This window comes from Macrosteles quadrilineatus, unplaced genomic scaffold (genome assembly GCF_028750875.1).
Source record: "Macrosteles quadrilineatus isolate MER2022 unplaced genomic scaffold, UCM_ALF_1.0 Scaffold_3__2_contigs__length_128488019, whole genome shotgun sequence".
Lineage (NCBI taxonomy): Eukaryota > Metazoa > Arthropoda > Insecta > Hemiptera > Cicadellidae > Macrosteles > Macrosteles quadrilineatus.
Window position 1 is genome coordinate 105,100,469 of NW_026542596.1, and position 25,856 is coordinate 105,126,324.

General features: G+C 33.8%; 1 protein-coding gene across 1 annotated transcript in view; it reads right to left on the reverse strand.

Moving 5' to 3' along the window:
• LOC128989976 (uncharacterized) overlaps positions 1–7,752 on the reverse strand; it is a 163,268-nt gene extending 155,516 nt beyond the window's left edge. Inside the window, exon 1 of the mRNA XM_054412159.1 lies at positions 7,569–7,752. Coding sequence (XP_054268134.1) covers positions 7,569–7,620 — 52 coding nt within the window. The 5' untranslated portion in view covers positions 7,621–7,752. The remainder of the gene's footprint in view (positions 1–7,568) is intronic.
• Between the last annotated feature and the right edge of the window lie 18,104 nt (positions 7,753–25,856).

Below are 25,856 nucleotides of genomic sequence, written 5' to 3' on the forward strand. Positions count from 1 at the left end.
ATTTCAACACTCCATAGTATGTATGGGGCAGCAAAGTTTTAATTTTGAACAATAATCCTGTGTGCCAGACTTTATCAAACGCCTGGGCTACGTCCAAAAAAGCAGATGAACAAAAACGTTTATTTTCAAGATCTTCCCTGATTACATTAACTATTCTATGCACTTGCTCAATGGTGGAATGCCTTCGGCGGAATCCAAACTGATGGGAAGGCAACAATTCTTTTTCATCAATTATAATTTGGTGTCTTTTTAAGAAAAGTTTTTCAAAAACTTTAGAAACCACAGGAAGAAGAGATATAGGCCGATACGAGGATGCTTGATTTAAAGGTTTACCAGGTTTCGGAATAACAACAATTTGTGAAACCTTCCACTGTATTGGGAAGTATTCAAGGCGTAAGACTGCATTGAAAAGTACTGTGAGGAAAACTATTCCTTTTCTAGGAAGCTCTTTCAACACTTTACCTGTTATCAGATCATAACCGGGGGCTTTTTTGCCGTTTAAATCGTCTTTTATTACTTTAGCTACTTCAGATGGTGTGAACAATTTTATTGGTAAATCAAGTTGATTTGGGGAATCGAGGAATTCCAAAATTTCTTGCTCAACATTTGAATTAATATTATATGGCTTGAACACTTCCTTGAAGTATGAAGCAAATACATCTGCTTTCTCGATGTTGTTTTTGGCCCAAGAACCGTCTTCTTTTAGAATAGGAGGAATGCAAATTTGTGGACGATTTAAGTTTTTTGTAACTTTCCAAAGGGAGTAGTCACTAGCTTCAGATGGAGAAAGGTTTGACGTGAAATCTTGAAATCTGTCATTGTTTAATTTAAACAGTAACCTTTTTAGTTGTTGAGTGGCCCTGTTTAGATTTCTTTTATCCGTCTGGTCTCTAGAGTTTTGCCATATTCTACGGAGTCGGCGTTTTTCGGCAATTTTCCTATTAATTTCAATTGGATAGTGTATTCCTGATTTTAAATTATGTTTATTCTGGTCTGGAGTTGCTCTCCAAGCGGAGTCTTGAACTGTTTTGTTGAAATGTTCAACAGCAAGATTCAAATCTTCTTCGCTCTTCAAACACACAGAAATCTTTAAATTTTGATCCATTAATTCACGAAAATAATTCCAATCTGTATTTTTGTTGCATAAATGAGGTGGAATAGGTTTGAATATAACATTTGAAGCGATCGTTAAAATTACAGGTGAGTGGTCTGAGGAAAGGTCCAGAGATTGCTCGATTGTCACAAAATCTCGGGATACACCTTTTGTAACAAAAAAATCAAGAAGGTCTGGTATTTTTTGACGATCAGAGGGCCAATATGTCGGTTCACCTGTCGATAGAGTATCAAGGTTCCAAAAATATTGATCGTCAGAGTTTGCCTACACACTATTTCACTTTAAAATGTAGTTTATTTCCTAGCGTAAAAGATCTATGTTATCAGGAGATTGTGTAATTTTGAACTGAACATTTTAAACGTATAATCAAGTTTTGTCATAAATGCATTCCGTCTAAGTATAAGTGCTTAATCCTTTAAGATATAGCCTAAGTGGTTTGCGTGTTGATACATCTTTTTCTAGATGTTTAAATATAAGTATGACTGCATAAAGTACACACTTTATTCGTAATGAAAATGTCAACCGGTGTAGTAGGTCTCCAGAAAACTGACCAGTAAGCTACAGGGTGTCAGTAGAAACCTTAATCGATTGATACCATATCAAAACTATCCCAGTAGTACTGTATGATTCAGAAACTTGATAAAGTGGTACAAAAGTAGACCAAAAGGCACGGATATCGGATGGGCTGGGCAGGCTTTGCATGGCGGAGAGAAGATACTTCAACTTATAAAAGTGTATTGCAAGGAGTACTACAAGGTAGACGACCACTTGGAAGACCATGTAATGAAAGACATCTTCAGACTGGGATCTTCCTTAGAAATGGCAGGGGATAGAAGAGAGCGGAGGCCAGGATCAATTTAGAGGTTTCAGTGGCCAAGGTGGTAAAATAAGGTACGGTAAGTGATAGTATGCCTATGCAGTGGAAGGTGGTATGTAGCTACTGTACTCAAAGCCAGTGTGTGTGAATCGGCCACCAAGTTGTAAACTAGCTTTTCTGAATCATGTTCAGTTTTAATGGACTACTCGATTCCCGTACGTAGGGCGGGCCAACAGCTCGTTATATTATTAAATCAGTTATGTTTAGGAGTAACACTTGCTTCACTAATTATATGTAGTAATTATATTTATCAATACACCGATAGGTTATTTTATTGGTTGTGAAACCAGACCTAATCTGAAGTATAACACAACTCCGACAGGAATTCCTCGTAAATATAACCATAGACTAAGGAGAATTAAAAGTCTTGTAATGCTCCTTAGTCTATGGTATAACATAGGCTGGGTTGGCTAGGTGTTACAGAGCCTGCTTTATAGCAAGCAGAAGTCTGCAGATTCAACTATGGGTAGTTGAAGCACTGAACCAATAGGTTTTGTAGGTTTTATACTGGACCCACAACACTTAATAACCGGGATTTTAATGATGTAATCAATAAATTGTGCTAGCCAAAAAAACAGCTTATCCTAGTTCATAAGAAAGCTATGCATGTCATTCAACTCCATCTTACACTCATCTTGCATGCTTCTTTTGGGTAAAATAAATACACCTCGATGAGTCATTTTCCTTAGTGGTAATAATGCTATGATAAAACATATTTATTGTGTCTTCAAAACGTTCCGTTAATTTCTTTATTTTCTTTTATATGAAATGTGTAGCTTTTCATGAATGAAAAATCCTTTGGAACAAGACCAAAACCGAGTAATAGTAGTCTACCTAAATGACGATGAAATGGTATTGATACTAAGTTTCCGGCAAATAAAATATAAACACAGTATCGCAGGTTATTCGTTGCCAAAGTAATTTATTTCAATAAGTATTAATTTTCCAAAAGCAAATTATTGTATCAAACTTCGTAGACAGGTTTTCAACTAAGTTTAGTAATTAGATTGCTTGACAGTTGTATGTATCAGAGTCATTATAAAGGAGTTGAGAACGGAAGCAGGAGATTGAGATCTTGTTTGTCTGATTAGCAGCAAAGTTAAATTGCTCAATTCCTAAGGGGGTTTGCATGTGAGATGGTACAGAAATGTTATTTCTACAACGCAATTACTTCTTTCGACATAGGCTAGTTTTTGTAAAGCGATGTTGTTTAAAGGATTGTTGCATGCATTTGTCATCACTGCTCATGGAAGTATTGTACTAGAAGTCAGTGGTTTTGATCGTGTGTTTGGAGAAAATCTAATTGATATATTACTAGCTGTTACCCACGGGCTTCACCTCGTTTGACTCCATTAGTATTAACACAACTATTAATTGGTTAAGTTAAGCAGAAATAAACAAAACAGAATACAGTAATAGATTATTTTAGTGGTGGAACCACACTGATCGGTAAAAGAACCACAGAGAAATCGATGAACATACATAGAAAAAAAAACATCGCCACAAACAAATTGAGAACCTCCTCCTTTTGTTGGTAGTGGGGAAGTCGGTTAGCAAAACAAATAACCACGCCTGATTTTAATAAGATGATAAATTGAAAGAATAACAAACAAATAAGTACACCTGAGGTATTTTTAACATTAGGTATATGGAAATTTTCCTTTTGAAAGGAATTACTACCTTAAAGGGCAATTTATGAAATAATGGATAGTTTTGAGCAAGGTTTCTCGTCATGACAAACATTTTTAGTATATGGTTTATGGTAGTGTGAATGTTAGTTTTCTCAAAATTTCATGGGTACTTTGGGGCTTATACATGGGTAAACTTTCTGGATTTTTTTCTTAGTTACCGGTACCTCTAATTTGACTTTCCTAAACAACTTTTCGTCTTTGGTATTGGGTTCCTCCAATGCCCAGTTTGTGTACCTACTCATCTTGATAGGTACAGTTTAAGTTTCTTCCCATTAAAAGGTGGGATAAAATTCGAAACCCCGACACTTTTCAAATCTGTTTCAGTAATTAGAAATAGAACATGTCCAATAATAACCACTTGTAAAAGGAATGAAAAAACTTAAATTTCACATCAACAACAATGATCTTCAAAATAATTCATTTGTTCGATGAGTTGGCTCAAACTGTTACTTTCCTCATAAAGATTTTAAGATGGTTCCTTTTATTCGTGATCGTATTTATACCTTACTGATCTTTTTCAATTCTCTATATATATCTATCCTATTAAGTGACAAATGACTATTATTTTTATTTGTCTTTGTAGATGTCTTCTGTCAAACTTAAAGTATTTTGTACTATTTATGTATAAGCAATTTGTTATTCAACCCCAAATATACAAATAAGTATTGGTACTTTTTATTCACTGAGTAATGAATAAATTAAGTAAAATATTTGAACTTCTGTATCCAGGAGGCATACAGCTATAAAATCTGAAATAATAAGTTATTTCAAACCATATTAAACTCCATAACGTTGTTGTATAAAACAACCTGTTCATAGCAACTTATGTTGTACTATTCCTTTTGTGAATTGAATTAAGCTCTGTAGCATAGAATAAAAGAATACGATTTAAATATTCTAACTATGCAATGTTGAGATACCCGTAAAATAAAATCACTATCAATAAAATATTTAATTTTACCAGCAGTTATTTTGGATAACATAAGTTCATTCTAAACGAAGAAATTTTCCTCAACTATATTCATGGGCCTGAGTAACATTTTCTTCGTAAGTTTTACATTTTTATTTTGGAACAGGCTCAGTTTCTTGCTTACATTTCCACAGTCAAAAAAAAGCATTAAAAAAATTGTAAAAACAATATTATAAAGTAAAATACACATTTTAATTTTATTTTCAAAATCACAATTATTCAATCACTTTTAATTAGGTACACACGTTGGCATGTTCCCAAATTTATTATTTTAAAGATGTCCATTAAAGTCAAACGTGCATAAGTCAGGATAATGCCCGGGTCGTGTTAAATTACACTATTCCAAAATCGCCCCGGATTTCATTCGTCCGAGATATGATTCTATCTAGCTACAGTATCCTTTCATCCCTTGCCCGGCTTGTGATTTATTGTATTCCGAAAATATTTGACGTTTCTTGATTGAACCTGAAATCGATATTGACTCTTTGAGTTCTGGAAATATTTCTATACGTCAGATGTGTTTATATAGGTCTAAGTGAACATCGGAGAAATTGATTCAGACTGTTTTGTAAATTGATTCGGACAGAGATTGTAAATATAAAACAAAAAGGGGTATACACAAGTTTCATACTACATTATACAATCTATTTTATATATTTGTTACAATCAACTGCAAACGTAATGTAATGATTTCCACACAAATAAGTACAGTTCTACATTAATTAATTGGTAATTTCGTTTCGTTGGTGTAAGTGGTTAAAACGATTTTCAACAAAAAAATACTTTTCTTTTACAGACGTAATAGTCAGATCACAATGCTAATGGACTGTTTGTAGTATTCCATGTAAGTATTACTTAACGGTCCATTTAGGAGTAAATGGATTAAATCCATAAAACAGGCAAGGTTTACAATCAAATCGCATCTCTTAGAAGATTACTGTTCTGTTACCGCTCCAATCTTCCAATCCTGCTTAATGCTTTCATAACAAAATTGAATTCTTTGTTGAGGCTTTTATTACTGAATTTCACGTTTTTATTAGTCTATAAAATTAGGAAAATATTTGGGTTTTGAGCCGAGTAATAAACAACTTTTTCACTCAAACATTTACTTTCATTAACATTAACAACTATTAACACTGTGTTTATTATTTATTTGAACTTTCTATTAAAATCCTTCCCAAAGAAAAGTTTAAACAGTTATGATTTCTAGCCTACGCAGCTCACGACAGATAAAAGAAAGCTGTGGACTATCAAAATGTACTGAGTTGTTGGGAGATTTGTATTTACTAACTCATATGGTCAAGATGTTCAGTACGTTCAGGACGTATCCCTGAACGTATCCCAGGACGTATCCCAGGACGTATCCCTGGACGTATCCCTGGACGTATCCCAGGACTATCCCTGGACGTATCCCTGGACGTATCCCAGGACGTATCCCTGATCGTATCCCAGGACGTATCCCTGAACGTATCCCAGGACGTACCCCTCATTGTACTCGATGAGAATGGATAGTGATTCAATCAATTGGTAAAAATTAATGTCAATCTTCCATCAAATAACACCAAGTGGTGGAATACAGCTCCTTTGGCTATCAAACACTGGTTTCACACGTACTTCGCATATTATTCATGTAAATAAAGAACTAAAGAACTAAAATTCTGGCTGAAGTCATATAGCTATTCAGTTCATTTACTAGATAAATACATGTCATAGGTTATATTTAACCTCTGACATTGACCAATGTAAACGTTTGTAAATTTACAGTTAACGGTGGCCCTCTACAAGTAGTAACACCACGGTTATTTTAACCCTACAACCTAGATGAAGTACCTCTACATTCGATTAGAAAACAATGAATTTAGTAACAACGGAACAAAATGTGTTTTTTATCGTTATTGAAGCTAGATTTTTAAGAATGAACAAATGCCACTTTGCCAGCGATATTTTGCTCATGGTTGGTAATTAGTGCTATATACGTTTTATATATTCTATGGCATTTATTAAATAAAGATAATGACTATGACATATCTAAATATTAAATTTCTTGATTCGCAATGGATATTAACAACTTAGTAGTTACGATTCTTTTTCTCCCGGTTATAAATAAGCGTAAAAACTTTGTTAAAAATGTTCTGCTACGTTCGGGCCTAACGTTGATAAATATTCTCAACTTTGGAGTCAAACTTGCCTCATTAATTACCATTATTGTTTCCTTTCCAGTAAATTACCCAGTGGAAGTAATAAACTAATAAAGCTGCACTAAACTTGTCTCATGAACTAATGCAATTAATTTTCATACCTTGCTTAGGAGTGGCGGAGGTTACAAATGGCAGATTAAGAGAAGTAGTTTTAAAAATTTTATTTAAAAACGTTAAATTAATAGAAGCTATTTTCGCAAGAAGATATTCTCTTACATATTTGAGAAGGTTCTAAATATTAATTTGAATTAAAATTAAGAGGGCATAACTAATTGGTAAATACTTCCTTCAAAACTCTATGCAGACAATAAGTTGGTTAGTTACTTAGGGAAATATCAGTTCCAGAAAAAATAATGATGCCGTTGTTCATGAAAAATATATAGGGCACTCACTATACAACCGTTGACATTCGTATATTTGAAGCAATGCTAACATTCTTTAAATAAAAATGAATTAGAGGATCACAAATGGATAATGGTTTGTACAACCATAGGTTTGAGAAAGGTTTACAAATAATTTTATATCGAGTGATTTTTAATTGTTGTGTCAGTACCAGAAGTTTGTCTGAACTGTTATTACTGAGTTTTACTTGCAAAAGAAGTATTTAGTAGATACCAAAGTTGATACAGAATTATGAAATACCTATTTGAACAATAATCTTAACTTTTTGTACCCAATGTTAAAATACCACACACTAACTACTCAACACAAAATTTACCATTCAAGAGGGCCAGTAATCCCATCAAAACTAAGTTGAGTAGAGACTCCATTGCTGACACATCCACCAAGTAACGACTCACGAACGACACATTTCGCCAAGTTGGTTACATTTTACCGTCACTTACGCGAGTTGATAGTTTCTATAGAATGGTGAGGAACGTCCGACGCTACCGCCTTCAACCACCGCGGCGCTCCATACTGGCGTTGCGGCGCCTCGGCGCGCCGCACCCCTCTCACTTCAACCCCCTCCCCCCCACCACCCGACACATGCTAATCAATTATCTCTCTCACTCTAAAGGTTTTATCACGTCAGCCTTTTTGCTAGGAATCTTGCTCATTTGCCGGTCCCAGATCGATGTACCCCGCCCACCTTATTTGCCCTTGCGTCTTTTCAAAGTTCCAAACGGTGAAAAGAACTCGACTTTGAGTAGTTAGGTGCTTTATCGTCAATCGTCAACGCGGTGTTCAATCAGGCGAATGAGGTTGCTCGGAGTTTTATTGATTCAAAGATGTTTGTCGTGACTTATTTTAGAGCGTTTTTAACAATTTGTTGATGAGTTGTTGAGTATTTTAATTCCCATGTCCACTGTCCAGTTTGTAAATTTGAAATAGTTTATATTCTTTTATTGAAGTAGTTTGAATATAAAACGTTGTTTGATATGTTTTTTTGTATCGGAGTGAAGTTTTTCGAAAAGATAATTTTCATGAGTTTATTTAATTAGTGTTTAACTAATTAACTAGAGTAAACCTTCATCAATTTAGAATCTGTTAGTGTGAACTACCCCTAATCTAGACAGCCTTTTGACAGCATTTTATAAACATTTCATACATTAAAACTAGGAATTTGCAAACTACGCAGCTGTACACATAAAAATTTACTCTAATATATTCTACTGCAGTGTGCAATATAAGTACTGTTTGTATATACAAAAATAAGATTAACTTATACAGTCTATTGCTTTTAAAAATGTGTTTTATTTTATACAAAGTATATCTAAACAGTCCTAGGAGCACTGTCTTTCATTTTAAGATGATATAGTTCAATGCGGACTTTTTTGAATCTGGACGATTTAAAATCCTAATTAATCTGGGTTGATGAATATTTTCTGTAATGTTCGCAACGTAGATTGATATTGGATCACAATTATGAATTACTAGTAGAGTACCCGTCCTTCGTACGGGGTTGGCTATAATTATAAAACTATTATTGCAGTTACTGCAATTATTTGCTATTATTTGCAGTTACGGTGTATACTCGTGCTCTGCGTTTGCAATGGGTGGAGGTTTGGAATGGGTTTAAGAAAATTTGGTTCCTTTCATTTACGGTATACTATAGTATAACACATCTACCATGGGTATAAGTTCTACCACTGCACCTAAACAATAGAAAATACCCCCGCCGCAGCAAACCTGCAGACTTAGCGAATTTCCATTTGCCTGATTGGATTTAAACTAAAATGTCTCCTTAAAAATATCACATTTATTCCCTATTTAAACAGAATTAGTTTAATGAGTACTTAGGTTTGCTGCAACAGGGAGGGTAAACAAGTTTTTTTATGTAAAATGTTAAAAGGTACTGTGGTTTAGTAAGAAGTTAATGTATTTTCCAAATTTGATTAAAATATTTTCATAAACAAGCAAACTACAACAGTTGACTTCTGCTCCATAAGAATAACATGGGAATTTTAAAATTACAATTTTTTTGAATTTTCTCCGTAACAATTAGGCGCATAATAACGCTTCAATATACCAAATTATTTGTTTTTTTAAGCTCTACAAAATGGTTTGAAAAGAAATTTAGAAATTTGGTGTTTTTAGAGTCAAAAATGGGAAAAACCTATTTTTACCCCATAAAACCCCCCATAAACCCCCGTTCCCATAGTCCGATCATGCTGGTTCGCGAACTCATTCAAGTTTATCCCGCCTTACACCTTCAAACCAAATTTCATCAAAATCGGACAAAAATTACTCAAGTTATCGTGCGGATGGACACATATATATATATATATATATATATATATATATATATATATATATATATAGATATATAAAAATTTGAACGAATGGTGTTTTTGGCCTCTGGGGACATCAAAATGAAAAATTAAATCGGTCCCGGGCTTAAGTCTTACCATGAGACCTACGGTAATAGCTACTTCCCTATAGGGAAATTCGCTAAAAGTAAAATTCTCATTGTGAATCATAGCTTTTTGTTGCTGCTTGGTTCAAATTAACTGTTGTCATAAATGAAAAAAAAATAAATGTGCTGTGCCCTATTGGTAAACCCGATAACTTTTTAATGCCATTGAATATCATAGAACCAACTTGTGTATTTGAAACAGCTGGTAAAATCCTTTAATTAGTTTTAAATATGAGTACTTATAGGTTAACATGGAAATCTCCAGAGCCTCTGGGGTGGAGCCCGAAAGTATCTTTGAAATAAGAGTATGCCTAAATGTTAATTGGAAATGTAAGCTATCATCATACCAAATTTCAGCTCAATCCGACCAGTAGTTAATGCGTGATTGAACTTCAAACAAACAAACATACATACAAACAAACATACAAACAACACATACAAACAAACATATACAAACAAGCAAACAAACAAATAAATAAACAAACCAAACATATAAACATATTCATTCACATTTATAATATTAGTAAGACAAGATTTTTAAAAATGTTTTGTAATACATTTAAGGAATAGTTTTTTTCTCATTTGTTTATTTTTCAGTGTTGGTTTAATTCAGCTTCGTCGATTTTTAATAATATTTTTCCGGTGTTTTTCCAAAGTTTCTTACTAGCCTGTAAGCTCGTACAAAAAAGAGTTTTATTGTATTAAGTTAATATATTAATGCCTCATGCTTCTCAACTAATCCACGCCTTGTGTTGATGACACTGTAACGAAAATAGTAATAATTAGGAAGAGGAAAACACCTAATTACAATACACCGATTTGTTTATACAACCCAATGTAACTTGACACATTTTTTTATTTATTTAAATGCTTATTAATGCATGTTAACATCATTATAAAGATTAATTAACTATGGATATTTACTCCAGATTTGTGTACTACTTCACCACTTATCACCAGTTACATAGAGAGGTGGTTGGTTCTCGCAGGAAAGTGGTAGAGTCGCATTGGCATATATACAGCGCCGCTGAGACTGCTGATGGGAGGACCGATGCTACTAGGTGTCGAAAGAGATTCACTTCTCTACCTTTCATAAAACAGAAATCGCAACCCAGTGGCGCTTCAAAAGGGCCCAGGTTGAACACTTACACCTCAGTAGCGAAATTTGTTCTCCTTTTGCACCAGTTTATGGCATAGTGTCTAATAATAATAACTAGAAGAGGTCGTCCAGTGGTTGAAAAACTCGACCAAAAATATGTAATGTACTTCTCTATTTTCATTCCTCGCTGTAGAAAACTTGTGATTGGAATTTCTTCCATTTGTTTTTATTTCCTGTTTATAATTCGTTAATAAAACCCATGATGCCCATGTAATTTTTTATTTTAAATTCATTTTTGTGCTTATTTTTGAGCCTATTTTAATTTATAAAGGGATTTTTCACATCTTCAGGAAAGTATCTTTCTAAAAGTATGCGTAGATCTTCCCTGCGGTGCATACGAGATCGAGGTGAGAAAAAAGATTTTTAAGAAACAGCATCTTTGTCTATTAATACATAGATTAGAAGAAATTCAAAATTTCTACCAACTATGTAATGACTTTGAATAGAATCCAATAAAATTCAATAAACTGGATGAAGAAGTAAAATACAATAATTTAAATGATTCGTTTACCTATTTAGGTTAAAACTCCTCACTCAGCATAAATGAATAAAAGAATGTAAATATTAAACAATGCACTTTGATTTGTTTGTTTAAAAATAATAATAATATACTGAACTCACGAGTATTTCTGAAAATATCCTATCCTGGTTTATTAAATTTGATTTACAATAGGGAAATCGTTATTTAAAAATATCCCAGTTTGCCGATTGGTCAGTTCATTTATTTAACAACACGATTGATATAACAATGTATTTTGAAGGTAAATATTTCCATACTGGGTAAAAACAGATAATACCTGACTGTTCTTTATTTATTGCTATTGTATATTGTGTTATCGGTTATGAACTATACCTGTCGTTGAAGCAACCTATCACACCACTCCATTTTATGGGTTAGGAGTCAGTTCTATTTAGAGAAAGTTCATTCCATGTTGTAGTTCTATCATGTTTCTGGTAATAAGCGGGATTGAACCCGGTTCTACTGAACGAATCGCCAAACCATTGGTGTCTCAGTGGTGTCTCTACGGCCTAAAATCCCTTTTAGCAAATTTCCTATATGAGAAATAAGCTATTTAAATATGTATACATTATTAATATTGCGACATAAATTATTTTTCACCACACTATGATGTTTTAGCTGTTTTACTTACGTTAATTGGTGGCTGAAAGCTACGTTTTCCTGGCCATGCCAGCTGTCATCGTCATTTGGGGACCGAGCAGGTTTTTACATCCCTAGGGCTGCAGAATCAGCTGCCCGCTTACTTACTTAAACACATGAATTCATATTAAATACACAATCAGCATCCATAGCATTGCAATATTGTTTTGTTGTTACCGCTGCCTAGCAACTATTTATTATTATTTTTGCTGATTCCTCGAATTATTTCTTCACATAACCTTAAAGTTGTAGTTTTGTTGACTATCAGTGTGCATTAATATTGTGGTGAATAGTGGTAATATGGTATAATGTGGTGATCTCAATCGTTGCAAGTTCTCGACATCGTCTTGAACCGAGCCGCCAAAACCTCATTTTCGGCGCGAGGTACGAAATAGCCCATACTATTTTTTCATTCCTATCAAGGCAGCATCAGTACCTAGATGCGTATTTTAAGCTATATAATAAATGCAAGATGCTGTAGAATAGAGGGAATATATCTGTGAAGCTTTGTTACTGATTAAGGCTTTGTGTTTATTTACCTACGACCTTTTATTTAAAACCCAGTGAAAAAGGACATCTGTATCCAGTTTCTAAATATCAAAAAGCTTCTGACTCTTCATATGATCGAACTGGCAACCGTTTGATTGCAAGGCATATAAGGCCTACTGTCTCAGCTACTGTAAAGTTGGTGTAAATACGTGTCTATTTAGTTATAGGGTTATAGTTATTAACATAGTCACAAACTATTAAATACCCAATCATAATTCATTATCATTCATTCATTATTTATTCATTATTAACTTGTGCATAATATTATCATCTATGTATATATTAATTACGTAAGCCGATTCTTTGCGTCAAAATTGTGGGCGACTGGGAAGTCGTAGAATGACGGGAGAGGGCTCAAATTAAAGGTCTCGACCCCGTGACGGAGGGAAAAATAGTGAAATTCCCATAAAGTTACCAGAAAACGAGATATAACGTAAAATGTTCTCCATAAGACCAGCATTAGAAGCATTTACTGCTGATTTGTGTTTACTACAATACAGCTGATCGTGATTTATCATTAAGAAACTAAGCAATATTACATTTGGATTACTCATTTGCCAGTCAATTCTGCAATGTAATTTATACTATATAAAACGTTACCCATAATAATCAAGACTTTTTAGTTATGTCAAAGTTGAAATAAATTGTTTTCAAGTTTCAAGATTAATGGAACAATTCCAGATTAAATGAAGATCTTCTTTGTTTTTATTTCAAAACATATGTTAAAGATTTATTCCACACTTTTCTGTAAATTTACTAACATTTATATTTGAGATTTATTGTAGTGTTTAATCAATATTTTGTATGAAGTGGAATAACCTCAACGTTTACCCTTAGAAAACAATTTGGGAATAAAGATGAAGTAGGTTCGTCCAGGTATTTGTTCATTAATTACTTAAGTGCTTTGTTGCTCCAAGCAAAAAAGGTTCAAAATAATATAGCCTAGCATGCACGGTAAAGGGAGAACCTATTACAGTAGAACATGAGGTAATTTCCATTTCTTAAAACTAACCAAAAATATTTATGTCGTGATTAGTTTTGATAACTGGGTAATGGAACCCTAACCAGTCGCAAAATAGTTAGTACTTAGTAGTTAATAGAGACGTTGGTTAGGCCCTTTTTTGGTAGATTATGTAAATCAATCGCACCTTAAGGAGGATTACCACCACATATACTTACACTAGGCTAATAGTGGTTTTTTTAAATGTTGATCAGAAACAAATTTAGGATTAAGTTCTGTCAATGGGATGCCTTTACTTAAGACTAATTTTGTTAAACATTTACAAAATGAGCATAGACTTAGGAATAATAACTGGGTAGGGTAGGAATGCTAATTTAGCGGTTTGACCAAGAACTAAGTTTATTTCAACACACCATTTTTTGCCTTTTCCTATTTAAAGAAGACAATTTCCAATACTGTATTTCAATCGGGGAAGCCTTTTTATCAACATTAACCAAAAAACCAAAGCTACCTTAATAAACTAATATTTATTCATATACGTGTTTGCTGCCTTTAGCAGTTAAACCTCTGGAATCATTCAAATTCTTTATTGAAAATAACATCAACAAAAGCAAACAAAGACAAACTTTTTTTACACAAAAGATATGTTGTACTGGGATATCTATCCTGACACATAGATAATTTGAGTCTGAGTTCGTTTAAATATTACAATAATTTTTTTTCCCATTTGAGCTTTTTAGGGACTTATGTCCCTACAAGCCACTAGTTATACTTTATTTATATAGTAAACCAAAGCATATCTAAAAATTGTAAATGCTCAACTTTATTACTGGTCTCTTTTGTATGGTAAGTAAAAATTTAAATAAAATCCATTTTAAAATGTAATCATAAAAATGTTACCATAGAAACGTTTAAATATTTCTACGGAAACCAATAAGCTAGGCCTATTTATATTTTCTCAAATTTTCACATGGCAACCTTGACAGCCCAAGAGGAAAATAGTAGAAAGACGCCTTCATACATAAACGATTAACCGTTTTACAGTGATTAAATGGAAGGTTTTATATTATCATTGGTATCCCATCAATACAAACAAGCTGGTAGCTATTAGAACTTACAGTACATTTGCCGATCGTAGAATGTACTGAAAAATGAAAATGAAAAAAGAAAATGAAAAACGTTTACTTATCCCAAGAATATAAACTAAAACAGAGAGTAGCTATACAACTTAACAGTACAATATTTCTAAAATAAAATAAAATTTGCCTTACTTATGGGATAGGCCTACATGGGCAGGTGCCTGTGCGTAGGCCTGGCTGTTATCAGTCTAAGCAAATTGAGGGCACACACTAAAATTGGGAAGGTTTTTAAGCCTTGTTAATTTAACTTGGTCGTTTAGCGGATAAGAGAATGTCGGCGACGACAACCAAAGCCAGTGCAATCCACGACAGGAGACATTGTGAGGGCGAGGGGGTCGCTATGCATAGTGTAGTTAGCATGTATCTAACTATCCATTTAGATTAAACGTTGCGTAAAAATATGATAAAACATATATAAATTTTAAATTTTTCCTCTTATTTTATTGGTCAATAATAGTTTTTATGGGTTAAAATATTATAAAAAACTAATATTTTAGTTTGGATTGTTTATATCATAGGTGTTTTTATATCAGTATGTGCCTACATTCTATTCACACTCATTGTGGTTGATGCTCAATGTCTTATATCTAAAATTGGCTACAAGATAATGTATAGTTCTATCGACTATAGTCATTGGTATGACATAAAGGATAAACATAATATGTTTGATTTAATAATACAACTTCACACGAATACAATGTATGTGTTAAGATTTATAGTCATATCCATAGTCAAGGCTATAAAATAACACATGCAAGGTATCTGTTAGCGCCGTACTGGGAGAGGTTATGCTCGATAACGATACTACACTATATTACAGGGTAGGATCGGGTCGCCTGTAGTTAGTTCTGCGTGCTCACTCACCACTCGCCACTTTGGGCCTAACTCTCAACACGCCCCCATAAAAGCACTTAGCAGTCATGCGAACACGTCTGGTTGTGTTTAGTTTCGATAATTATTTTACGTCGATTTTATGCGTGTCTACCACAAACGATAAGATTCTATATGTGATAGGTACAATCTATTTTATTTTGAGTATAGTGTGTCGATTAATCTTATATACTAAAAAACTTTTGCAAAACTTATGACAGCTAGCCTGACCATACCACTGGACCGAATTACACGCGGTTGGTATCAAATGAAAGATATTTACCTGTAGATGTGCAGAACCCCTTTATAAATTGAATTAGGCTCACAAATAAGCATGAAAATGAATTTGAAATCTTAAAAAAACATGGGTCTTATAGGTTGCCACGGTGATGACGAAATAACAACAAAATATAAACATAAAATCAAAACAAATTGAAGATATTCCAATCACATGTTTTATTTACAGTGTGTGGGGAAAATAGAGAAGTCTATACATTACATATTTTTGGTTGGGTTTTCAACCACGGTGCGACCTCTAGGAACATATTTTATAAAAATACTTTGGAGACTTTTCTTTTGGAGATTTAACATGGGACAAAATTTGACAGCTAGCCTGACCATACTACTGGACTGAATTACACGCGGTTGGTACCAAATGAAATTGTCTCTATATTTGTCAATTTTTCTTCGATTTCAGATATTACTTGACCATGTGTTATAAAAACAGAAAAAATCTATTGACAATTTAACATGGGGTAAAATGTTACGCCTAATAGGAGTGAGATCAGGAGATCTATTGGACAGATTTATATGCAGGTTGTGTTAAATGAAATGTTTCCCATGTGCCTGAAAAGTTTGCTATTCCTTTAGTGAATCTTATATATTAAAAAGCTTTTGGAACTTATGACAACTAGCCTGATCATGTTACTTCATTTTCATTTTAATTTATTCATTCCGACGGCAATCGCCATTTTACAAAACAATACATTAGACAAGATTTACATGCAACAAGATATAATACAATAGAAAAAATCAATAAATGAGTAAGAAGTTTGGTGGTGGTGGTGGACAGTTTGAGTGAAATTGCAACAGTTACAACATTGTGAAAAAAGTAACAATAACAAGAAACAGTGTAAATAAATAACATCAATAACAATAACAAGAAACAGTGTAAATACTGTGTACTCTGCCGATTTACACGTGCGTTGTAACAAACGAAGGTTATGGAAGAAATTCTAATTGCATGTTTTATTTACAGCATGGGGTACATGTAGAGAAGTTTTCACAATACATAATTTTGGTCAAGTTTTTTACCACGGGGCGAGCTCTCGTTTGTATTATAAATTATTTTATTAAAAACGAGGTGTTAGCCCGTCCTACGTACGGGAATTCAGTAGTCAGTTAAAACCGTTTACACATGTAAAGACAAAGTTTCTTGCAGTTTTAATGTGAAAAATCATCTTGTAAACAAATGTTGTGTGACCAAATATGTTTTTACCTAACCCGCCATGTTAAACTTCCCTATCCCAAGCGTGATGTATACAACTTCCTTACTTCTCGAGTGATGTAAAGTTGAAAAAAAACTCACTCGGTGATGTAATGAAACCCATTTAAATAACATGCTTAACTTAAAAAAATATACCTCTATGGAGGCATCGACGTTCAACGCTAGAAATCAGCTGTGCGCTTGAATGTTATTGTTATGCTTTGAAGTAGTTTCCTAACCTAGCTTTTGTTTGTAAAAAAAACGTTACTGTTAGACGATGAGTGAAATGGATAATGAAAAATAATTGTACGTAAACCCATGTATATTGTCGGGTCAGGTAAAATCTTGTACGTTACACGTTGCGCAAGAAAAACGCTTTTACTACACTTGTAATGTAAATAGCTATTATTCCATCATAATATATACCTGATATATATATACCTGATACGGCCTATACGATATGCATTTTAAATCCGATAATCTATCTAATATATAAAATTCTCGTGTCACAGTGTTTGTCTGCAAACTCCTCCGGAACGACTTCACCGATCGTTATGAAATTTGGTGTGTAAATTCTGTACGTATGCGAATAGAAAGTAAACTATTTCCCGTTTCGAAATTCTTAAAAGGGCTCCGCCCCAGTGGCTCTGGAGTTTCCCATGTTAACCTTATGAGAAATGGAATTAATGAATCTTAATAGCTGTTTCAATTAAATAGCATTAAAGTTACAAGGATTACCAACAGGGTGCAGCACTATTATTTCTTTTACATTTATGACAACAGCTAATTTGCAACCAAAAGGTGAGTGAGCGTAGCGAACGAACTTCAACCTGGAGGTGAGTGAGCGTAGCGAACGAGCTAACCTGGAGGCGAGTTAGCGTAGCGAACGAGCTCCAACCTAAAGGCAAGTGAGCGCAGCGAACGAGCTCCAACCCAAAGGTGAGTGAGCGTAGCGAACGAACTTCAACCAGGACGTGATTGAGCGATGCGAACGAGATCATCTTGAATATTAAACGTAACGGTACTTTCTTTCCATCGGTCTGTCTTAGGGGAAACCTATAACTTAGGCGATACGAAGTTCGCCGGGTCAGCTAGTTCTATATATAATTCAGTTTTAAAAATCTTTGTCCAACTAAATCTAGAGTTCTACTGGACCGATTTTATTAATTAATGGGTCGTTGGAAAGCTTAAGTTGTGTAGATTTGCAAATAATTATGAAAGTTTGTTTTTGTTATGATTTATGGTGATAAATTAAAGAAAACGTGTTTTCCATAAGAAATACATTGAAAACGGCGTTTTTCACACTTTTTATTTGGGCGCGACTTTTAGCTGCCATTTTTGAATATTTTCAAGAAGTGCATGGTATCAATGTGTAGGAAATTTTATTCTCTTTTTAGAATATCACCCTCCACTTAGGTCGATTTCCTCACCATTCAAAAGTTATTTGCAAAAAAGCTAAGCAACCTCCGAATTTATAGTAATGAGAAAATATTGAGTTTGGGATATTTTTGTTAAACTTTGTACAACTAAATCTAGACTTCTACTGGACCGATTTAGTTAATTAATGGGTCATTAGAAAGCCTAACCCATGTAGATTTGCAAATAATTATGAAATTGTGATTTTATAAAATATTTGTGGTGAAAAATTAAAAATAACAAAAATACATTAAAAACTGGGTTTTTCAAGTTTCTGTTTTCAAGATTCTATTTTGTAGCCAGCTTTTAGCTGCCTTTATTAAGTATTTTAAAAAATTGCATAGTAGTTATTTGTAGTAAATTTTATTCTCTTTCAGAATATCACATTCACTTTGGTCGATTTCCCCTCCATTTAAAAGAGATTGGCAATAATCTAAGTGATCTCCAAATTTATAGTGGTGAGAAAATACTGATTTAGTTATATTTTTGTTAAACTTTGTACAACTAAATCTAGACTTCTACCAAATCGATTTTGTTACTTAATGGGTCGTTGGAAAGCCTAATTTGTGTAGATTTGCAAATAATTATGAAAGTTTGATTTTTTTAGATAATTAAAGTAAAAAAATAAAAATAAAAATAATACATTTAAAACCTTTTATTCCAGGTTTATATTTTCAATTTTATATTTGTAGCCAACTTTAGGCTGCCTTTATTGAGTATATTCAAGAAATTCATAATAGTAATTTGTAGGAAATTCTATTCTCTTTCAGAATATTACCTTCCACTTTGGTCGATTTCCTCGCCGCTTTAAAGTTATTTGCAAATTAAGCAGCCTCCAGGTTTATAGTAGTGAGAAAATACTGAATTAAAGCTGTTGTTAAACTTTGTACAATTAAATCTACAGTTCTACTGAACCGATTTCATTAATTAATAGGTCATTGGATAGCCTAATTTGTGAAGATTTGCAAATAATTATGAAAGTACTGTTGAGGTTGCAAGCAAGATCATTTGGCTATAAATCGGTGATAAGTAATCAATTTTTTGAACAATTTGTGTTGGCCGTGATTTAGCTGTGTGCTTTAATGAAATGGAAGCTGGTATTTCAATGAAGGTTCTTAGGTCAAAACAGAATAACGTAATAACGAATAGAATAACGTAATTAGAATTAAGTAAATGTATCTAAAACTAAATTCCATATCCAAGATATAATCAAATTTATATTTTCTGATTGAGCGATACAGTATCTTGAACTTAACTGTTTAAAACTATCAACATCTCAAGTGAAAGCCTTTGAAGTATTTTAAGACCAAGACATGTAAAATCCCTTAAATAAAAATAGAGTTACGTATCATTGATTGCAGATAGGTACTAAAACGATTGTATTTATTGTTGATTCGTGATTCAGCAGTGTGCTTTAGGTAGTCCGATCTTAATAATCAATAGCTCAAATGAAAGCTGGTATTTCACTTAAGATTTTGAGACCAAAATGTATAATGTAATTAGAACTGCTAGAATACATTTTTAATTGAAGAGAAAAAAAATTGTTTTGTCGAGTAATACATTAGATAAATTAATGATGATGCTTGATGACAAATATGTGCTTGCCTAGCTTTATTTTAAGACCAAAATTATGAAAATCGGGCAGGTAGAAAAGCCCTCCTGTAAACCATCGCCCGCCTGCGAAACATTGAACTCGAAAAAAACCAAATTTAACTCCCATAAGAAATGAACCGGGAGGCAGTTTGTGCATAACTCGAAATATACGTCAAAATGAATGCCGATGCTTGATGACAAATCTGCGGCACGTCCATACCTTTAGTTTAAGGCAAAAATTACGAAAATCGGTCAGGTAGAAGAGCTAACCCGACTTCGAAAAGAAAAACCAATTATTTTTATAGATGGCAATAATTGGTTTACCAGTATGCATAATCCAATCATACGAAACATGTGTTAATAATTCAACAGCTTATTGTTATATTGTTATCTAATTAATTTTTCTTTGATTAAATGTTGTTATAGTCCAGCTGTTGCTTTTGCAGGAACACAGGTTTATTTTTTCCTCCAGAAAATATTCGCTATTTTATTTAATTTCAGTATAATTTCCGTTTGGTTTTTGTTTCAATTTGTTCTAAAGTGATCATACTTACGATGTAATCAGCAAAAACCGTGTTTGTTTCAATTTTCTTGGACTTTTTTACCATTTTTACTTGTTAAATATATTAAGGTTAGTATAGTTTCCTATTGTAACTATGGCAACGGGACCAGCACAAGATCATGACTATACTCAATTGATAGACGAACCAAGTGTTATTCTAGAGATACCAAACTCTCAAATCACCGGTGAAGATGATCTCAAATGTAATAAAGAAGACTCAGAAAACAACTGGCAAACTGTTGTATCAAGAAACGGCAAAAGAAACTTGATGCTGTTACCAGAACATGGACCAAAACGCCATCGCATTCATCAAACCACAGCAAAGAATGTTGGTTCTTCACAAGGAATTACTCTCAAAAACAATTTTGCACCACTGTCCTCCGATGCAATGGAAGATGAACTTGTGACTAACAAGCCTAAAGAGTCAAAACCACCACCAATATTTCTTCCCGGCGTTACGAACTTTGCACCCATGATCAGATCTCTGAATACGATGGTGACAAGCGATGGATATTCCTACAAATGCCTTCCCCAAGACAAAATTAAATTGTTTCCTGCAACCTCTGATGACTACAGGAAAATAGTGCGTGGGCTGACAGATTTGAATGTATGTTTCCATACATACCAGCTGAAACAGGAACGTGCTTATAAGGTCGTACTGAAGGGAATGCACTATTCAACTTGCATCGACGACTTGAAGGCTGCTATTGAGGAAAATGGACACAAGGTAAGGAATATAACTAATGTAAGGAACAAATTTTCGAAGAAACCAATGTCTCTTTTTTTCATAGACCTAGAGCCTAGCGACAATAATAAGGACATATTTCAAACACAATTCATTTTAAATGCTAAGGTTTTATTTGAACCACCTCAGAAAAAGAAAGAAATTGTCCAATGTAAACGCTGCCAGCAGTATGGGCACACTAAATCTTACTGTCACAACAAGTATCGTTGTGTTAAATGCACACAGGAACATGATACCAAAGACTGCCCTAAGCCACCTGATGTACCCCCGTCTTGTGTGTTGTGCTCAGGAAAGCACTCTGCAAATTACAAAGGTTGCCCTGTTTATAGAGATATACAAAATAAGCAGTTCCCCCCTCTCAGAAAAAAGACTCTTGGTAATAATCAAAGCAATCTGGGTCTTCAGAGTCTTTCACAAGACAATTCTAGTACCAGTAATACCTTGCCTAAAAGTTCATTAGTAAAAGAAGGGGTAACATTTGCTCAAACTGCGCGGAATGGTAGTGAAGTTGGCCACACCAGTAATCATCATGTTAGTGAACAAACCACAGAACCTCACAATCTGTCCGAGACTATAAAAAATTGTTTCTCACGCTTTGAGAGCATATTATCTAAACAAGCAGAACAGATTAATACCTTACTTAATCTTCTTACTACTGTTATTGCCCGCCTAAAATGAATATTCTCCTTAAAGTGGCATTATGGAATGCTAATGGCTTGGCTCAGCATAGCCAAGAGGTTCAATTATTCATTACCCAACACAAATTAGATGTATTGCTTATTTCGGAAACTCATTTTACGGATAGAACCTATTTCAAAATTCCATATTACAAATTGTACTACACTAATCATCCTGACAACACTGCACATGGAGGAACTGCAATCCTAGTTCGGGACACGATTAAACACTATGAAATACCATGTTTTAAGGAAGATTATCTTCAAGCTTCCACCATTGTTTTAGAAGATTGGCTTGGTCCTATTACAATTTCAGCTGTGTACTGCCCTCCAAGGCATGTTATAACTTACAATCAATTTGAACAGTATTTCAACACTCTTGGTAATAGATTTATTGCAGGGGGTGATTTTAATGCAAAGCATCAAGAATGGGGGTCAGGTTTGGCTACACCCAGAGGCAGACAGCTTTTAAGATTAATGAATGACAATCAGTTCACCCATTTTTCAACTGGTGAACCTACCTACTGGCCCACTGATATGCGAAAAATCCCTGATCTGTTAGACTTTTTTATTTCAAAAGGTATTAACCAAAATTACACTGAAGTAAAATCTTGTCTTGACCTATCTTCTGACCATTCACCAGTTATGTTAAATTTAAGTACCGAAATATTTCACAAAGAACCAGGGGACGTATTTTTCAATAAATACACGGACTGGAATCAATTTCGAAATTTTATAAATCAAAACTTAAATTTACACATACAGCTACGTAGTCCTGAAAATGTAGAAGCTGCTGTTGATCACTTTGTTGACTGTATTCAAAATTCTGCCAAAGAATCCACACCTCTACCTAATCATGAAAAATCAGAGAAAATAGGCCTAGGCTACCCAATTCATATCAAGAAAAAGATAGCAGAAAAGAGACGACTCAGAAGAATTTGGCAAAACTCAAGAAACCCAAATGATAAGGCCAACTTTAACCGAGCAGCACGGAATTTGAAAAGATTATTGTACGACACAAAAAACCGATGGTTTGAAGAATATACTCAATCTTTGTCGGCTACGGAAGCTACGGATTACTCGTTATGGAAAGTAACAAAAAGGCTGAAGCAACCCCAAATTTCAATCCCGCCAATTCGTAAACCGGATGGAAGCTGGGCTAAGAGTGACATAGAAAAATCTGAAGCTTTCGGGGATTACTTTTCCAATGTATTCAAGCCAAATTTAGGTGTGGTCAATAATGAAGAAGAAATAATAGAATTCTTGGACTCTCCACTTCAACTTGACTTTCCTCTGAAAAAATTCAGACCTACAGAAATTAAGGCAACCATTGACAAATCGCTAAATCCGAAAAAATCTCCTGGTTACGATTCTATCACTGGGAAAATGTTAAAAGAACTGCCAAGGAAAGGAATCATTTTTATTGCATTTCTCTTTAATTCTATATTGAGACTAGACCACATACCAACTCAATTTAAGAAAGCCCAATTAATTGTTATACCAAAACCAGGAAAACCACCTCATGAAATCACTTCCTACAGACCTATAAGTCTCTTGCCTATAGTGTCCAAGTTGTTTGAGAAATTGTTCCTCAAAAGACTACAAGCTCTTTTTGAAGAAGACGACGTCATTCCAGGACACCAATTCGGGTTTAGACGGAGACATGGCACCGTGGAGCAGGTCCATAGGGTTGTTCATACAATTCGAAACTGTTTGGAAAACAAACAATTTTGTTCTGCCGCTTTCCTTGATGTCAGTCAGGCATTTGACAAAGTATGGCACTCTGGCTTACTATTCAAAATTAAGAAGTTACTACCCCATTCAGTTTTTCCTATTTTAAAATCATATCTTACCAACAGAACTTTCCAAATTAAACATCAAAATTACTTAACTGACCTTTACCCTATAGAATCAGGAATCCCCCAAGGAAGCGTGCTTGGACCATACTTGTATATTCTCTATACATCGGACCTACCAGAAAGTGTAAACACTATGGTTGCTACATTTGCGGATGACACGGCGATTTTATCTGTCCACGACAATCCAGCTCAAGCTACAGCAAATTTACAGCTAAACTTGGATGAAATTTCTCATTGGTTTAAAACATGGAGGTTCAAAATTAATGAAAATAAATCAGCACACATTACTTTTACCTTAAATCAGGCTACATGTCCTCCAGTATCCATGAACAATATTCACCTCCCTCAAGTAACGGAAATAAAATACTTGGGCATGCACTTAGATGCAAAGCTTAATTGGAAGGCACATATCTGGACTAAAAGGCAGCATCTAAATTTAAAAACAACTAAACTTAATTGGCTTCTTGGATCTAAATCAAAACTCAGTACACAAAATAAATTGTTATTGTACAAAACAGTTTTAAAACCAATTTGGACTTATGGTATTCAGCTTTGGGGATCAGCAAGTACCTCAAACATTGAAATTATTCAACGTTACCAATCAAAATTATTACGTAAAATTGTCAACGCTCCTTGGTTTGTTACCAACAGAACACTTCACAATGATCTTCAAATTCGAACAGTAAAAGAAGAAATTACAAAATATAGTGAAAAATACATTATAAAATTGGAAAATCATTCAAATCATCTTGCACTTAATTTATTGGACAATCACAACACCATTTACAGACTGAAGCGACATACGATATTGGACCTACCATTCAGATTCGGCTAAGTGTTATCAAAATTCTCTTTGTTTGCTAGTGTTGACGGTGGTCAATCACTAGCTCATGTTCTTCAAGTTATTTTTGTATATTACTATTTATATCATTTGCTTATTGTTCAACTTGAACAGATTGTAAATTAAATAAAGTTAAAAAAAAAAAAAAATTAAATGTTGTTGTTTACAATTTGTATTTATGTTTAAAGTGTGTTCCTTATGTTAAATGTGTGATTCTAATGTTATGTGCTTAAACTGTACCATTAACATTAGTGAGTAAAGTGGTGTGTGGATTTCATAACCATTATTTTACTAGAGACCGTTGTATTTAACCACAACGGGCACTGTTGCTAGTTTTACAATAAAACAGCAATTCTGCAATTTTTATGATGTGAAAAGCGTTGAAGTGAGGCAGCCGATTCGCACAGACGCACACTGATTATAAGTAGCCTACAGTCACGGAATAGTAGTATGTTTTCTGTGCTACAGTAGAGAGAGTAATAGTCAATTGAGAAGTGTATAGACCTAGTCAACGATACTACCTTCCATAGCATACCTGCCTCTTCATTAATTATTATCACCACAATACAACTACTATACACAATTTCCAGTAGGTCTGAAAAGAAACGACCTAAAATAAAACGATAATATCCAATAAAATTCATAGTACACATAATTTAACTTTGGTGTCCTAACATCAAAACTAATCGTCACACCAATTGCTAAATAAATAAGTGTAAACAAAGAAAAGTAAAAACAATAACAGTTTCTTTTGAAACAGCTGTTTGGTTCAAATAACATTCATTTGAAAAAAGAACTGGTCACATGTAGCAGGAATATAAAAAGTAAACACGCTAGTAAAGCTAATGACGTAATTGTCAATGTTTATTATCCATACCATTATCAGTTCTATCCTTGATAATTACCCACCCTCATTGAATAAATGTACATCGTAATTTCCCATATTAGTTAATTTAAACTACAATATATTCATAGTTAAAATAAAAGTGATATTTTCACGTTTGGGGGCTCCCTCAAACGTAACCACAACTGAACACGATTTCATAAAAGGATGGTTTGTCTAATTGCAGTATCCTAGGTCAATGTTGACGTTGTGTTCAATCTTTGTATAAAACACGGCTGAGGTTGTGGTG